The 18,976-nt window shown below is 37.7% G+C and overlaps 1 protein-coding gene across 2 annotated transcripts in view; it reads right to left on the bottom strand.

Annotated features, from left to right (window-relative positions):
* THSD7B (thrombospondin type 1 domain containing 7B) overlaps positions 1 to 18,976 on the bottom strand; it is a 533,620-nt gene that overhangs the window by 300,773 nt on the left and 213,871 nt on the right. For both annotated transcript variants that reach the window (XM_081936133.1, XM_081936134.1), the window contains exons 3-5: positions 16,105 to 16,942; positions 9,687 to 9,941; positions 4,045 to 4,211 (exon numbers count right to left, since the gene is read on the bottom strand). In XM_081936133.1, the coding sequence (XP_081792259.1) occupies positions 4,045 to 4,211; positions 9,687 to 9,941; positions 16,105 to 16,942 (1,260 nt within the window). The remainder of the gene's footprint in view (positions 1 to 4,044; positions 4,212 to 9,686; positions 9,942 to 16,104; positions 16,943 to 18,976) is intronic.

Raw genomic sequence — 18,976 nt, 5'->3', positions numbered from 1 at the left:
GAATAGATAGGTGTTTTCTATTACCCATGTCCACTTTAGGAAAACAAATCAATTCATTTCATCATTTCCTTCTGTACTTCAGTCTTGATGTTCCTGTTTCCTGTCTGAGAAAATGTAAGGTCCAGGTTGTTATCTACTGTATATTTTAATCTATGCCCATTAAATATACTTTCAGTTTCAGCTCTTCCATTAATCAATTCCACATGTTTGCAGGCTGCTTCTCAATGACACAATCACACCTTGAGGCTAGAGAATCAGTATTATGGATCCTAACTAATCAAACCAGTCCTTTTGATATAATTGCAGCAGATAAGACGTTGTTTCTAGCCTGACAAGATCCTCATGAAAAAACAACACTCATTCATTTTCCAATTTATGAGAGAGTCACATAACTATTGATTGTACTGATCATATGTCATATGCCTTGTCCTCATCAGCCCTCACCGGCAGAACAATTAACATTTTTTGTCATTGTTTGTCTTTTAAAATAAAACAGGAGAGAAAATACAACAGAAGCAGACATAAAGAGAGAAAAAAACATAAATATATGAAGTTAAAATTAATTATAGGCTGTACATGGCATTAAAGATGGAAGAGGGTCTGAAAATACGTGGCTATTGATTTAAGGTCATATTGCAATAAATTACTCTTGTAATTAGAGGATTATTGCCACAAATAATTCGATATTTGGAAAACAACATGAAGAATTAAGTACAGAAAATAATCATTTTTAGTGGCAAACTGAAACTCCTTTTTTGGATCTATCACACTGAATTCAGTAGAGCTTATGAGTTCAATATTAATGGTTTCAGAGTCACTGGACTCTAGACATCCATTTATAGATTGCAATTAATTAATAAATAAGACTGTTAAATCATACCTCATATATTACAATCAGGATTTTTAGTACAATTTTGGCTCTTACAGAAGTGGTAATATGAGAAAGTAGAGAGTTGTATTTTATGCTTCCTCTTAACATCAAACCATTTTATCTCCATAAGCCATTCATGCCCATGTCTCTAGCTCTGATCTGCTTCTGCTTTTCTTAATCACATGGCTGAACTGTATTATTATTCAGTCTGGAGATTACAGCAGGCAAAAATCAGTCTGTGACCCATCCCCTTCTTCACCATATCTTAAGGAAAAATAAAAGGTTATGTAAACAACAACATCTAAATAAGAAAAGGAATGGATTAGTTTAATCTCTAAATACATAGGAGAATATTACATGAAGTACATAAAAAAGGAGGATAAGAGGTAAGAACTGATGCACAGGAATATTTGCTCTTGGTCCAATATATTCTGGTTTATTGGATTACTATTTTTAGTCCTGAAACAAACACATATTATTCCGTAAAAGAGACAGCCATCCAGTTGTAGGCCCACATCATAGAAGTATGTGTAGTTGGGTCCATACAGAGCTTATTCTGGGATTTCTCCATGCATCTTGTAGTCAAGTCCCAGGTGTGCATATTATTAATGCCTATAATTAAAGCCCATCAAAGCCTTGCCCAAAAACAGTCCTACTCCATCTGGATAAGTGTCTGCTTCAGAAAGAGCTGGAGTGAGTTATGCCAGGGACCGTGCCTTAAGTGTACAAATGCCTTTCAAATTTCAAGTGACCCTTACATTTGGTCATGGGCCTCTTCCTTGAGCTTTTAAAACTGACAGAATGAAACCCCCGGCATGATATTATATGACCACCTGAGCAACACCTTTCTTAAAAGTAAACACCAGATGATAAAAGAAGGAATAGGTTGTCGAATTCTCTGAGGTGAATATCAAACAAAAGTTGGGGAAAAGTCAATAGGCCAAGATGTTTCAACCAAAAGGATTTAGAATCAGGGATTTAAAATGGAATCAATTAGTTTGTGTTGCAGTAGGAGTCCATTTTTACCTAGAATTCTGAGAGAAGGGCTGACCTTTATTTTTGGAAAATAATGTTTGGATACTATTGGGTTTTGTCTTTAAAGGAAATAAAATAAACCAATTTTATGTCAGACTGAGAGCAAAGTAAAGGACACTCTGAGAGCTTCCATATATCTCTTCTGAAACCACTGAGCACCATAGATAGCTCCCAATGCACTGTATGCACTCTATACTCTACACACCAAGGTCAACAAATTCAAATCCTGATGGAGAATTTGAACCGCATAGAATAATGTCTAGCTACCAATTTCTGATAAATCCCAAATAGGATGAAAACAGTCATGTAGTGCCTCCTGTGGCCAGTATAACTAAAAACTCCACATAAGTTACATATTGTGTAAAAACCCTTTTACATGGGGGCATGACACAATATAAAATCTGTATCTCCCTACTCTGAGTGCTTCGGGGAAGGTGGACTTTATACCATTCTGAGCTCTTCCAAAGAAAGAAATTGCTTTTATTGTAATGTATTAAAATATCAGTATTAACTGGTCTTTGATGTTTATTATGGGAAACATTTCCCCCTTCGATTTTAAAGCAGCATAAAACTTTGGAAAATCTTTTCCCCACAGCAGTGAACTAAACCAATTAACCATGATTTTTCCTAATTAATTCAAAGAGCTGACTTCTATAAGTTGGCTGCATTGCAATACTTTTATATTTCAAATTATGATTTCAAAGCTCTGCTTTTATGGCTTGGATCAAGCCAGTCCCCTTAAGTTTTTTTTTTTTCATGGGTCCATGTCTATTCAGTAAAACTCTGACACCAGGGCAACCATCCAGAGGAAAGAAAGCAGAAGATAACAACCATAGCAGAACTGCTAATGAACATAGTGAACAAAGGGAGTGATTATCTTGCTCACTTTATAAAGAGTTTCCCTACAAAAGCTGAATATAAGCTTAGCAGGAGGCAAAGATGTTCTTTGCGGTGGGCGGGGTGGCGATAAAGGTGCCCAACCCCCCCTCTTACAAATGGACAGAATCGATAATCAGCAACAGTTAGCAGAGAATTCAGGCCAAACGTGGGAGGCAAGCAACCTCTCTTAAAGACGGACTTGGTTTTTCTTTTCAAACAAGCCAGTTCTGGGTTTAAGGTACAGGATTTTGACCACCATTTCTGCAACAAAATTATATTTTTCTAAAGATGGGGTATTTAAAATAAATACAAAGGAGTTTATGTTATTCATTTAAATTTCTGTGCCGCCCATCGCTTTCTCTACCAAGAGATTCTGAGCAGCTTAAAGAACAAGATAAACAATTACAGGAATAAAACATTAAATCATTGACATTGAAAGTTAAAGCATTACAGTCAGTGGTGGGTTCCTACTGGTTCAGACTGGTTTGGCCAAGTCGGTAGTGGTTTGGCGGCCTGAGTCATTGAAATCAGCAGCGACCCAGGCCTGCTACGCCTCCAAACCCGTTCTCTGGGCGGCGCTATAGGTGCCACCATCTTGTTTCTGGCTTCTGCACATACGCAGAGCAATTTTTATTGCCCTGCACAGGTGTGCACAGCACTCATGAGCGAACTGGCAGTAGTGCCTGCTGGAATCCACCCCTGATTACACTTAATATTAAAACAGATATAAAGAGCCAATGTGTAGACAGAATGGAGGTGGACTCTTCTACTAATCTACTAGCCACCTCCACAATGGGATGCCCCCATCAAAATGTATCAGTTTGACAAACTAAAACAAATAAACATGATCCTTACCTGACAATTCCGTATCAGCTAATATCTCCACTCTTTCAATACCGTTTTTATTTCAAACTCTGTGCATACATGCGTACTACATGACATTAATCTAAATTGTACTTATTTGCAATGGTAACACAAAATAATACTCTTACAATTTTGCTGAGAAACATGTATTCTGCCTTTTTATTTTCATTTCATGTCAGTTTGATTATTTATTCAGATTACCTTACACAGACTCAAAGAAAGCTTTTTTCCCCCAGTTCTCCTAGATATGAGGCAGCTAAAACATGGGTTTTTCTGTATTCTCTCTCTCTCTCTCTCTCTCTCTCTCTCTCTCTCTCTCTCTCTCTCTCTCACTCACTCACACACACACCCCTATCCTTTATTTACCAGAAAATATATAAATAATTTCTATGTACCTTCCTTTGACTTGTGCATTTCCTCCAAAGTTGTCTGAGCACAGTAGACCTCGCGGATCTGTATCCCACCTCCACAGAGTGCTCCATGTTTATCGAGTCGAGGATCCTGCCTTTCCAACAGGAGGGAAACATCACATTCCTTCCATTCAGAGGTTTTCCATGAATATCTTGTAGAGAATAAGGAATGGGAAACATTTATGTAAAGTCCACTGACAAAGAGATCCATTTAACAATTTTGCAAATAAAAGAACCGAAAGACTAGATCTTATTTTTGAAGGATAAATTCCATCCATTTTAGAGGAATTTACTTCATCTACATTCCCTCAGGAATGTACTGAATATCTCAGGATTTCCTAAACTGAAAGAAACCAACAAGAGGAAAGAAAAACAACAACAACACAAGGCCATTTCACTCATCCTGGGTTGCTGGACTGGTGAAAAGTTATACTTTTCTTTTTCTATCTTTGCTGTAAGCTTTTTTCTATTTTCACTGTAAAACTTTGGACATTTCTTTTGACTGGGATGTTATAAGGATCCTGTCCTGTTTTGAGCAGGGGGCTGGACTAGGACACCTATGAGGTCACTTCCAGACCTATGATTCCATGTTCTATGTTTCTTCTTCCTCACCCGATGAATTTGAAAAGAGATCCACTATCCATAGGAAGAATAATAAGCAGTAATATGTAAGCAGACATAGAAGCTTGCAAGAACAAACAGCTGGACAAGGCTCATTACAAGATCTTCAATGAAACCATGTGTCCTAAAAGATTTGCCTACCAAAAAGACTACAGGTCTAAAACACTTTCCCCCAGCTCATCAATGTGCATTGCCTTGAACTCTATGATTTATTTTAGACTTTGCAGTCTTCAATCTGATTTATATAAAGAAGGTATGGTAAGCCACTGAAAGACACTTTCAATTGGAGCAGCATATAAACACTTCCAACCAAATATTCAATTTATGCCATTGTGGATTAGAGTATCATATTGGACCAACAAATAAGACTTCATATTAGTTGGAATGAATTCTTTTGGTTAGTTTGCTAAATGCTCCCCTTAACTACATGGTACTAGATCAGTAGGGTAATATGTAGGTTTTGAAAAATACTAAAAAGTTGGCTTGGGAACGTACTATAAATATTCACATCTTATTTTGGAGCTTGTTTTCTTCCAAGGTAAATTCATCAATTAAGATTAACTGGCTTGCGTTTTGTCTCTTCCCAGAAAATCCCAATTTTATCCAAATGTGCCTGGAATTGTCTATGTACATGTATCATGAAGAAAGTAAGTGAGAGTGAGAGCGAGACAGAGAGAGACAGAGAAAAGGAATAGCCTATCTGTCTTCCTAACTCTTATTTACTGAAAAGTCAAACACTGTAAGTCTATATGAAGAAGGTATTTTACCCAAAGAAAGGAAAATTACAGTGATATTTGCTTTTATTCTCTCTATAGTTTTACAAGCAAAAAGACTCTCGGAAACACTTGTGTTATTTTCCTCTTGTTTTATTCTCACAATGCACCTAATGGCACTTCCACGGTTTCTTGGCAGCACACAGAACTGCTGATAAGTGTGAAGTCAGTGTCCCATGCATACTGAGAGACCTTTTCCTCTTCAAGTCTAGATGCCTGCATACTCATATTCAATAGCTTTTATACTACTGCTTTTAAAGAGATGAATATTCTGTTTTTTCAGCTGATGTTGAGCACAGTGTAGCAAGATTCTGAATTTGCAAAAATTAGTAACTTTAAAAATATCCACAGCATGTTCTCACTGCAATGATAGTATTTTCAAAGAGCTAGTAGCCTGATTTCTTCTTTTGGCACACAGCCTTCTAACCCATAATCGTGTGTGTGTGTGTGTGTGTGTGTGTGTGTGTGTGTGTGTGTGTGTGTGTGTGTGTGTGTGTGTGTTTTATCTACTTGTGATTTCTAACTTACCAAAAGTAGAAGATCAAGTCAGCAAGAATTCAGTAATTCAATAGAAAGTTGAGGTCAGAAGCCACAGGGTGGGATAAACTTTCATAAATTTAAAACCTCATCGCTTTTAATTAATGATATGCCTGATAGTTATGTTTTCACTTCTAGTTCAATGCCTAAACATTATGTACTAAAAATCTACATATGTGCTTCTTTCATATGGTGTTATGTTCTAATATTAAACTTATTTTCTCTTTTCAAGGACAACGACAAGAAAGACGGATTGTGCAAAAATGTGACATTATGAGCCATGGTGGTGCAGTGGTTAGAGTTTAGCACTGCAGGCTACTTCTGCTGACTGCTGATTGCCTGCAATTTGGCAGTTCAAAACTCACCAGGTTCAAGGTTGACTCATCCTTCCATCCTTCCGAGGTGGGTAAAATGAGAACCCAGACTGTTGGGGACAATATGCTGACTCTGTAAATCGCTTAGAGACGATGGTAAAACTGTATGTAAGTCCAAGTGCTATTGCTATTGCTATTATGAATGTTTTAAAAATTTTGAGAGCAGTGAAAGAGCAGACTGAATTCTTCATCCTTCATTTCCTCCAATAACTCCCCCCTCCCCCAAATAGCCTCTGAACATAATCTACGAAAATACTGAGGAAGATCTATCTTTGAAAAGTAAGTTTACCTCGCACTAGCAACATGTTTATTTTATTCATAACGTTTGATATGCTTTTGGGGGATGGGAAAACAACTTCTGATGGAGTTCCCTACATGCCTTAGCAGCAGATTCTTAACAGGTTATATACAATAGCAGAGTTGGAAGAGACCTTGGAGGTCTTCTAGTCCAACCCCCTGCCTAGGCAGGAAACCCTATACCGTTTCAGATAAATGGCTATCCAACATCTTCTTAAAGACTTCCAGTGTTGGGACATTCACAACTTCTGGAGGCAAGCTGTTCCACTGATTAATTGTTCTAACTGCCAGGAAATTTCTCCTCAGTTCTAAGTTGCTTCTCTCCTTGATTAGTTTCCACCCATTGCTTCTTGTTCCGCCTTCAGGTGCTTTGGAGAATAGTTTGACTCCCTCTTCTTTGTGGCAACCCCTGAGATATTGGAACACTGCTATCATGTCTCCACTAGACCTTCTTTCTCTTAAACTAGACATATCCAGTTCCTGCAACCGTTCTTCGTATGTTTTAGTCACCAGTCCCCTAATCATCTTTGTTGCTCTTCTCTGCACTCTTTCTAGAGTCTCCACATCTTCTCTACATCGTGGTGACCAAAACTGAATGCAGTATTCCAAGTGTGGCCTTACCAAGGCATTATAAAGTGGTATTAACACTTCACGTGATCTTGATTCTATCCCTCTATTTATGCAGCCTAGAACTCTGTTGGCTTTTTTGGCAGCTGCTGCACACTGCTGGCTCATATTTAAATGGTTGTCCACTAGGACTCCAAGATCCCTTTCATAGTTACTACTGTTGAGCAAGGTACCACCTATACTCTACCTGTGCATTTCATTTTTGTTGCCTAAATGTAGAACCTTACTCTTTTCACCATTGAATTTCATTTTATTAGATAGTGCCCAATGTTCAAGTTTGTCAAGATCCTTCTGTACCTTAAGCTTATCTTCTGGGGTGTTGGCAAATGGCTAGGCAAACTGCTCAGACAGTCAATGCCCAAACCACTGAGAATTTAACAATTCATGAGAATACTTTAAAGTGTGCTTAGAAAGCAATAGTGCAGATTTTTTCAATCTCCGTATCCTGGGAACCAGATCTTTGTATCGGTTACTAACTACCACTTGGGTTAATTTTGGCATACTTTTCACATAGAGGATAGTTCTCCATAGTCCAAGTTGGAATGTGCTCAAGGCACCCAGAATGCTGCAAATCCATTTGACTCATGACCACGGGTGAAATTCAGCAGGTTCTGACAGGTTCTGGAGAATCGGTAGCGGAAATTTGGAGTAGTTTGGAGAACTGGCTGGCTTCAGAGTAGGCTGGGAATGGAGATTTTGCAATATCCTTCCCCCAGGAGTGGGGAGGGAATGGGGATTATGCAGCATCCTTCCCCTGTCACCCCCACCAAGCCAGGCCCTCAGAACCAGTAGTAAAAAAAAATGAATTTCACCACTGCTCATGGCCAGCCATGTTCTAGCAGTAACAATGCAACGGCACTCCACTCTGGAATTGTCATATGGGAAGCTAGCAATAGCTGAAAACCAAAGATCACACACACTCTCCAGGCTGCACCTTCAGGGGAAGCACAAACCATCAAACAACAAGCTGAATTTCATTTCCAAAGCCAGATATCATCTTATTCTTTTCTTTGTTCTCAATTAACTCTTTAACAAACTTAGGCAATGCCCCAGACGCAAAGGCACCTGTAACATTTTTCTGCCTGGCTATGTTCTGATACAGAATGCTATTCCCACTCCATGGATCAGACCTGCAATTCTACTCTACAGCAAGGCTGCAGACCGGCTATTCTAATAGAATTCTGCAAATCTGATTGTGTTTTATCTCATCCTTCTTATTCAGGTAGTCTTCAACCACAATTGAGCCCCAAATTTCTGTTGCTAAGCAAGACAGTTGAGTTTTATGACTTTTTTTTTTTTTTGCCACAATTCTTAAACGAACCACTGCAGTTATAATGTTAGTAATACAGTTGCTAAGTGAACCTGGCTTTTCGCATTGAGTTTGTTTGTCAGAAGGTCACAAAAGGTGATCACTTGACCCTGGGACACTGAGACTGTCATAAATATGAACCAGCTGCCAAGCATCCAAATTGTGATCATGTGACCACGGGGATGCTGCAACAATCGTAAGTGTGAAAAACGGTCATAAGTCACTTTTTTCAAAGTGTTGTTGTAACTTCAAATGATCACTAAACAAATGATTGCAAGTCAAGGACTATTGGAAAAATTACTTTGTCTGAGCCACTTCCTGAATGCGATCTAGCTATTCTAGACTTTTAAAAAACATTCCTGCATTTCTCTCTGAAGGTCATCCTATTTTCTACATTAAAAAAAAAACATTAAAAAAACATCCCAAGATGCATGGAGGTATCTGTCTCATATCCAGAAAAATGTGCATGGATCCACTCTTTTGTTCTTCATTCAATCAAAAGATGTCAACCATAGGACTGACCCTAAAGCCACTAGAGCCATGATGGCGAACCTATGACAGGTGTGTCACAGGTGGCACAAGGAGGCCTCTCTGCCAGCACACGAGCCCCAGCTGAGCTCAACCAAGCATGTGCAGCCAGCCAGCTGATTTTCGAGTCTTTGCAAAACACTATACAAGCCATCGATATATATCCAACAGGAACAGGAAGTGCCTCACAGGAACAGATCGAGGTAAATCCTAGAGAGGCAGGAAATGCATCACTGAACAATGGAGATGAATGCTAGAGAGGAATAAAGCTGCATATGAGGCCAACATAACTCCTGTAATAGTGTAGGCACACACACGGGGGAGTGCATTTTTGGTCCCAGGAGGCTTCAGGGAGGCCTACTAGGCCCAAAATGGTGCACGGGTGGTCGTGTGCACACGCGCAGGGGGAGATCGGGCGGGGGGCATGCATTGCATTATGGGTGTGGGCACGTGCGCACACGCTGTTGTTTGCGCAAGGACAAAAAGGTTGGCCATCACTGCACTAGAGGCACCTGAAGATCAACTCTGGCGAAACATGAGAAATGCAAAGGTATGGGATACCTTGGACAAGGCTGAAGGTGTTTTCCACCACCATCAGTATTGCAGACTTCTCTTTCTTCGGTTTCAGGACATTCCCTGCCAGCTCCAAGAGCTTCGTGCTTTATAATCCTTCTTCTGCTGCGGAATCCTGGTGAGAGATCCCCTGAGTAACAAGTCTTTGAACAGGAGCTCCAGGAAGACCAGCCTGATGTTTGACAGTCCTTAGGCATAATGCAGGAGCGAAAGGTCAAAGGGATGGCTTCTTGCATACAAAGGCTGTGATAAGAAAGTGTTTTGTTAGAAACAAATCCTGAAGAGTTATCACTCGAGCAAAAACATACATACACAAAAAACCCACTACGACCACTCCATAATAATTAGATTTTCCCCAGTTACATTTTATCAATCCCTAATTTGTTATCTCTTGCCAAGTAGTAGAAGAGATTAAGGAAACCAAAGAGACAATGCAGGAGTAAGAATGTACACGGGGTTCAATTAAAGGACTATTTTAAACTAATATAAGAACATGGCAACATTGAAAGGATTCCAATATTACTATCTCATTGATTTAAGGCTGCTTTTTGGAAAGTTGAAGTATGCAGGCCATGCAAATGTCATTCAGAAAACGAGACTTCCTCTAATAAGTTTCTTCTTCAAATAATTAAGTCTGGGGTGTAAATTTCTTGAAATGGGAGACGAGCTCAATAGACCCTCTCTGTATAAATGTCTCATGATGCCACAATTTTGCAACAGGATCACAGCATTTAATCACATATAATGTGAGGTTAATTACACTAAATGTAGCATAAAATTGCAAAGGTGCTAAAGGGCCATTGCTGCTTTGTAAACTGGAAATTAATGTAACTGATATTTGCTACATAAAAATGTAAAAAGAGATCTTTCAGATAGCTTGTTTGAAATTATCATTATTATCATCATCATGGTTCGTTGCCAAGCCAGCCTGATGCTTAGGTGGGATTTGGCCTATTTCTCCCCCTGTCAACTTCTTCATTCGGTCATTTTTGTAAGCCAGTTTGGTCTTTCCAGTAGTCATCAAGCCTATCTTCAGTGCATTTTCTTCACTATCCTTCAGATATTTTTCCAATGCCCTTTTTTCCTTTTTATGCATCCGAAGTAGTTGCAACATTCCATTTTCCTTGGTAAATAGAGTCTGTCAGCATTGCTGCATGAATGAATGATACATTGTCATTATTTGGTTGTTCTGACCTAGGCTCCTGATACAGTAAAAAGTACATGCTTAGCCCTCTTTTTATTTCAAAGGCTGTGAATTATGTTCATTCACAGCCCATAATGAGTCACAAATAGTTTGTAAAGAGTCCGACAGAAGTCTGCCACAGTCCTTTGGGATAAGGCTGATAAGCACCCACCTTTATCTTCCTTGAAACACTGCCAAAGACCTAATTGGCAATTAGCTTACAAGGCCACACCGAGCAAAGAATCAAAATGGAGCTTCAGAATTTAAACCAACCAGAACGAACAAAGTTGATTTCTGCAAAAGCTCAGCTGCCTTTGCTCCTTCATTATACTATGGGAGGGGCCAATCACCTCCAAGCCTTACTCCCAAGTCGTCCCTTTTGTCTTTTAACTGTTCTTGCCTTCTGGCAGCTCTGTGCATGCGCACTGGGAACAGGCTCCCCCTGTTCCTCTGCCTCGCTGATATCCAACTCTGGAGGCTCTGGAGGTAGCTCATAACTCCCAGATGGCCCTGGCCCCCTCTCTGCCTCAGAGCCCTCATCCGAGCCTTCCCTAGACTCCAGGGCTGGACCCTGTTCCTCCCCAACCTTCTCACTATCCGACTCTGCTGCCAGCTCCCAATCTGCCAGCGGACCACTGGTCTTCCTACCCAAGGCTTTTAGTGTTTACTTGAGTCCACTATACTATTCCAGCGGTGTATGCAATGAATGGAATTTCCCAAGTATTAATTGCCTTCATGGTATTTCCTCCATTGAGTTTGTACTTTAATAGCTTCTTCACTTTTGAGATGTATTCACTTCTAACCTTCTTCTTGACTTCAACATGCTTGATATTGTCAGCTTGAAGAATATTATTATTATTACTACTATTGGAGATGGGCATTGCAGCAGGGGTACTCAGCAAAGCCATCACTCCTACTCCTATCCCTGCAAATAGCAATACGACAAACAGATAAGGTAGTCTTTGTTTTTTGTATTGCCGAGAGTGTCAGCATCACTACTTTCTTTCATTCTTTTGCTTCAAGGTCCAATAACTTCATTTCAGACAAAGGAAAGAAGCAGTGATTGGTACTTGCGTGGTCTTGAACAAGCATCTTCACCTACTGGAAATGAGATTTGGAATATATCTTTCAGGACCTTCAGTGGAGAAATTACTTTTGATAACAAATAATTTCCATCACTCCAAAAAGCAAAATAGTAAAATGATACATCCAAACATATATTACAGAAAAGAAAAGAAAAGATCTCTCTTCTACCAACCTTCTTATTAGATAGCTGTATCATTCAGGATCATGGACAAGCAAGTGTGCATCACAGAACAATTGAAATTATAGTGCTATATTATTGGTGTTCCAGACTAAGTGAGCAGTTACCCACTCACAGACTCATACTTATCACTCCTACATGATAGCATATTATATTGGGTTGATCCCTGGACCAGGGCCTTCTACTGCTTTTGCCCCAGTCTGATTCTTTTTTCAAAATATAAAGATGGAGTGGTCAAGGGAGATTATTAAATGAATCATCTGACTGCCATTATCTAATCAAGTATCTACATGCCTAAACTGATCCAGCAACATTATCATAAATTTTAATATATCATAGGAAAGAAGAATCTGTATAGCCTATGCAAAAACTGGTCTAGAAGAGGAAATAATTCAAATCTGTACCAAAATGAGTTCATGAATGCATGAAATGAATGAATAGATACCTTTGTCAGGGGTCTTTTTTCCCTTCAAATATATATTTACCCTAGTAACGAATGAAAATGCTGCCCAAAGCACTGTTTAAAATGATTTGGTTTTAACACATGTGCTTATGTCTTTCTCCAGCCATGAGTCATCTGGCAAATTAATCAGGTCTATACAGAAATTTAAGTACAGAGGCTCCTGGGCAATTACAATACTGCAGAATAATTCAAGCAAGATTGGAAGGTGGCTATATCTTTAATGCTTTGTGAGACAAAACCCACAGGAACTACAGGGACAATTTGTTTGTTTGTTTGTTTGTTTGTTTGTTCGTTTGTTTGGATTTATATGCCGCCCTTCTCCAAAAGGACTCAGGGCGGCGTACAACATTAAAAAAACACACATCCCAAAAGTTTTTTTTTTAAATTAAATACATATCCAAAAAAACAAAGCGAATTTAAAAGACAATACATTTAAAATAAGTTAAAATTAACAGCCCAGGCCGGCTTGCACAATTTGCACAATGGAACCTTAAAACAACATGCCTTTTGTCTAAATCACACCCCCAAAAAAAAGAATATAGATGGATAGATGGATGGATGGATGGATGGATAGATGGATGGATGGATAGATGATAGATAGATAGATAGATAGATAGATAGATAGATAGATAGATAGATAGATAGATGATAGAGATGATAGATGATTGATAGATGATAGATAGATAGATAGATAGATAGATAGATAGATAGATAGATAGATAGATAGATAGATAGATAGATAGATGATAGATAGATATGTGCAATGTAATAAACAAAAGGTCACAAATACACTAACAAATACATTTCTATTCCACTGGTCCTGCAAATATTTCAGCAACATTAATAAACTCCTTCTATCCCCTTTCTTATTTTCTTCTAGTGAGATCTGGAAATTACAGGTCAGATAAAGGGGTTATATAAAGGAAACAAGGAAGACTGAGAGGGATCCACAGCCAGCCATGATTTCAGCAGCAACATTTATAGTATTTACTATCTAACCTAATACGATCTATCAATGCTTCTTTATCATTTCTTGTTACTTGCTGTTGGAATATTTTTGTATTCAAATTATTATTTCCATTTATTTACTTAGTACATTTACATTACAGGAATGATAAGAAAATTAGCCCAGAAAAAGTTGACAGAAGGAAAGGTTAAACTTTTATTTGAAAGACACAACAAAGTTCCCATCTGATAAAAAGCTAAGTTTGAATATGGTAATAGACATTGTGCTGATGGAATTATTATCTTCCTTGAGCTTGGCAAGAAATTATATTGAAAATGATTAATCTTACTAGCTACTCCACAACTATAGAATTTATATATATATTTTAAACAACAGCTAACCTTTTTCAGCTGTAAAATGCAAAATTCTGCTTGAATTGGAATTTGATAATTGTATAAACAACTTTTTGGTTGATAGTCAGTTGCAACAAACAATTCAACTCTAAACTCTTCCATATTTATCAATGTCATTTCTCTGTAACTAGATTTGCAAGATTAGATTGGCATGAATATTGATTCACCCTAAATTATTAGATTAGCAGAGACAACACTATAACAAAATGTATATTCCTTTTGTTAGCCTGTTGATTTACAATCAATTTCCATGCAATAGCCTAAACAAGATTTATTCATCTCTCTACGTTGGTTCAATCTTCAAAAATCCTATTAATTTCCAGTATTAATATATGTAAAAGTAACCCCTGCAACATTTTTTTATCTCTCAATGCCCAGCCAGATTCCTTTGGAGTAATTCAATCACAGCTATGGGAACAAAATATTCTTCCAGCATTGTTTCACTATAATTAATATTTGGAGGAATCCAGGGCCTGTCCTGAAGGAAAGAATGAACCTTCAAAACCAAAAAGTTTTGATAGTCCAATTCTCCCTGAATTGCCTTTTAAGTTGTCCAAATTATCAAACCTCTGAATGTCTTTGAGGAAACATTGCTTCTTTAATTGTTTTGAATCCCCTTCCAAACCATCTTATGGTTTGAGAGAGAAAGAAAAATTTTCTTTTTTCTGAAGAAGCAATGGCTATCACTTTGAGGGCAACAATGGTGGAATGAAGATAAGCACATCGGAACAAGGTCCCAATGAAGGATCAGCACCTCAGAATTCCTCTCCGAAGAATTAATAGATAAAATGGTAAATTACTATGTTAAAAATAAAGGATGGGAATTTAAAACTGATTTATTTGATCAAGGTGTATATATGTATATGTGTTTGTGTGTATATGTGTGTATAAATACACACACATACACACACATATATACATATGTAATAAATATAAATGAGATATGGGTGAAGAGATTTTTTTATTGAAATATCACAGAAGGTGATAAGTTACTGAAAATATGATGTTTGATGGAAGGAGAGGTCAGTCAGTTAAGTCAGTCAGTCTGTCTGTCTGTTCTATCTATCTATCTATCATCTATCTATCTATCTATCATCTATCTATCATCTATCTATCTATCTATCTATCTATCTATCTATCTATCTATCTATCTATCTATCTATCTATCTATCTAGGGATTTGCTAAGGAATCATCTACTAGTATCTACCTTACCAGTATTATCTATCTATCTATCATCTGCCTGTCCGTCTGTCTGTCCATCTGTCGATCCATCTATCCATCCATTTCATCTTATTAATAAACATATTATAAAGCCTAATGATTAAATCTTAATCAGCAAAAGACCATTAAGAATTTCCAGTAAGATTGAATGAACAAACGAAGGAAAAACACACACACACAAACACAAATGTTAATATAAATTAAAGAAAGAAAAACTTCTCAATTTCCACTTTGTCTTTGTCACGTATGATTTTTATGGAACTCCATCTAGTTCTGCCTCCGTTGTCTTTTCTCCAAGCCACAGAGTCCCAAATAAGAAAGGCTGCTATGCAACCTAATAGAACATATTTTAAGCCTTCTGCTCTTATGAATCCGTGGTAGTCATAAATGGGTAAGAATTACTTGAATTACTTCTGCCATGGATATGTGTCTCTTTTGATAATCAGCAGTCGAGTGATTTGAAATATCTGAAATGGCCTTTGTAATTGCCATATAGGCAATGAATGCTATCTGCTCCCTTTAGCAGAAAATATGGGTTGAAACTCTGCCAAAAAAAAAGGAGAAGCACTTAAATGGTACTATCTCTCTGAACTATTTGATCCTGATTACCCTATTACTAAATAAAGAGTAAATATAAAACATTACTGGAAATTGCAGGATAATAGACTTGGTATACAAAAACAGATCGAATCAGAGAAACGCAACATTGAAAAAGATTGTGAAGATGATGTAGCCCAACTTTCTGTTTTCTACTACAGCAACCTTGACAGGTGGCTGTTCAGCCTCTGCTCACATAATTGGCAGCAGATGGTCCTCCATCTTCCCATGGTAGGCTGCTCCATTAGAAAACAGCCCTTCTATTTGGAAATATGCCTTTCAAGAAAAGATTTGTCATGAATAAAGAGGACAACTTACCTCAATATAGCATTTTTCCCATCATTTCTTGTGCACCTCACCTGCCTTGTTTGATAACCAATGTCTATATCCCAAGCCCTGGAGCTGTAGTGGGAGCTAAATTTGTGAGAATGTTGCAAATTTTCAATCATTTCAAGCTTAAAAGTGCTTCGCTCTATTGAATCGGAACTGAAATCCAGGATAGTTCTCCCAACCATGTTAAGCTCTTTCAGATGTGGCAACCGGCATTTACTCCAAGGTCCAACTTTAAGACTGTAGGAATATTCCTCTTCCTCATGAGGACAAGACATGGAAACCTCACAGATCCTGGACTCAGTGAGATTTGGACATTTGCTTCCACCGTAGAGTGGAGGAGCAATAATAAACCGAGTTCTATGCTGTATACTTTTTCCACAATGTTTGCTACATTCAGACCAGGCAGAAAATTCGGATACAACGCAATCTCGCGGGCAAGGTATTAGACAGGCTTGTTCCATAGATGGCTGAGGAGTAAAATATCCACAAATCTCCTTCGAAACCACTGTTCTATTCAACTTTTGTACGCATTGCACAGTTCTGTGTTGTAATCCATGCTGTGCAGTTACACACTCCGAAGTCCTTGGTTTGATTTCACCGTGAGCAAAAGGGACTAGAATGCATATGCTCCATTCTGAAACTTCCCACTCAAAGAGTTCAAGGTGCCAATCACATATTTTAAAACAGCTCCTCTGGCATTCAGGTCTATCACTTTGTTCACAGTTTGAATGATGGGTTGTCCAGCCTTCTGAGTGTACACACCAAACTACTCGGCTCTGAACACCACCTGAACCACAGTCACCAATGCATCGTCCCCAGTGACCTAAAAAAGAGAAAGAACAAGAGATCTTAAGGCTAACATCTGTTTTCATGATGAAACAAACAAAAAAGTAGAACATATGATAAAGCTACAGATCAGAGCCCATTGGTTTAAGAACTGGTTCAATGTGGTAGAACTAGCTTGGGTTCATTTCTGTCATGCCTGCAGCTTTCCTTGTCATAACTTTCAGAACTAGAAGGTGAATAAGAGCTCAGAAAGTGAAAAAGAGACATTTTTTTCTTATTTCAGAGGCTAAGAAAAGTTATATGCAAACACATTTATACTAATCATTCAATTTCCTTTAAGAGTGATTAATGTTTTTTGCACATACCGGTAGTAAAAAAAAAAAGAATAAGTAGTAGTGAGCCAAAGAGAAGGAGGTCTAATTAATCTAATTTATATCAAACCAGTTATAAACTTTCAAGGGGGGAGGGAAGGAGAGAAGGGAGGAAGATTTAATGATGCTCTCTGTCAACTTCCCACAAGGAAAGTCAATGGGGAAGCCAGCAGGAAGTCAGAAGTCATTCCTGCTCCCACTGCTTTTTTGCCCTTGGCATTTTGTTTCTCTGTTTAGTAAGGAAATATCTCTGAAATAATGATCCAATGGGAGGCATGGGTTGTCTAGTATAGATATAGAGTTGCAAATACTACTCTTGTATCTTCTAACAGCTCTTGTCACATTCTGCAACCAAAAGTCAACTCCACAATTACTCAAACCATAATCCAGACCTGTTCACTATTGTAATATTTTTTCTAAAAATAGACAAACAATAAGCTTTCTTTCTCACACACATACATTTATAAAAGATCTGTTCAACACAGAAAGATCTACATACTACCTGCCGAACATAAAAATCATATTACACAAAATTTGCTATCATCTTTTATATACCTTTCCTAGATAAATGATACATCCTCTCCCTAACAAAGCATATCCATATTTTAATATCTCTCAAATAAACACAGTCTGCCTTTTATTTTCAGTCCCAACAATCTTCTATAATTTTCAAAGCAATTTTGACTTTCTTTTTCAACTTTTTTCTTTCTTGGGAGACTTCACTATCATTCCAATATAAATCTCTAAAATAATCCTTCAAGCATTCCCTGTCTTCAGTTTCATCCCAAGTCATTTCATCACTTTGTTTCAGCCAAGGCACATTTTTAAATTCTTCATCAAAACCACTTATATATTTGCACTGCCATTTTAATCTTAACAATTCCTTGCCCTCTTTGACTGCATGCTTTGCTATCTTTTTCCTTATGTGCACATTCAGCAACATCTCTCATCTTCATTTTTGCAACAATTATTTTCTAATGTGAATTTCTTCTTATACGCACCCTTTCACATCATAATTCCTTCAAGCATCCTTTTTCATATTTCCCATTAGGATACCTGCACAAACTTATATAACATAATTATTTTACTGTCACCCCAGCAGTTTTCTATATGCATTCTGTTGGGAAATTAAACTGTCCTTTCATAAGGAATCATATTTTCTCTTCCTGTAGTCTACATTCAGTCTAGTTTTTCCCCCTTTTCTTTTACATTTCCAAAAAAATACTCTTGAATTTTCAGAAAATAGTTTGAACCACATCCAGAACTTCCCAGGATTAAATATGGCAAGATAGGAACCAATGATCTGTAGACCAAATGGAACATAAACATGGTATAGATGTCTTTTTCCCATATCACATTCATTCAGTATATTGCACAATCTCTCTTAAACAGATCCCTGTGTTCTTCTTCTTCTTCTTCTTCTTCTTCTTCTTCTTCTTCTTCTTCTTCTTCTTCTTCTTCTTCTTCTTCTTCTTCTTCTTCTTCTTCTTCATCATCATCATCATCATCATCATCATCATCATCATCATCATCATTCAAAGAAGCATATCATTCAACTGTCACCAAGCTGTAAATTCATAATTGCACATGCTTTTGCTTTTACTTCCTTTCTGTTTATAATTCGACTTAGACCTTCACTTCCTCACACATATTTGTTAACTACAATCCGCAAGACAAGATGACTTTTATTCAAACCAATT

This window comes from Natrix helvetica, assembly GCF_964273705.1.
Source record: "Natrix helvetica genome assembly, chromosome: 1".
In the NCBI taxonomy this organism is placed as follows: Eukaryota; Metazoa; Chordata; class Lepidosauria; order Squamata; family Natricidae; genus Natrix; species Natrix helvetica.
The sequence above is the reverse complement of the archived record's forward strand: the minus strand, read 5'-3'. Positions and strand labels throughout refer to the sequence as shown.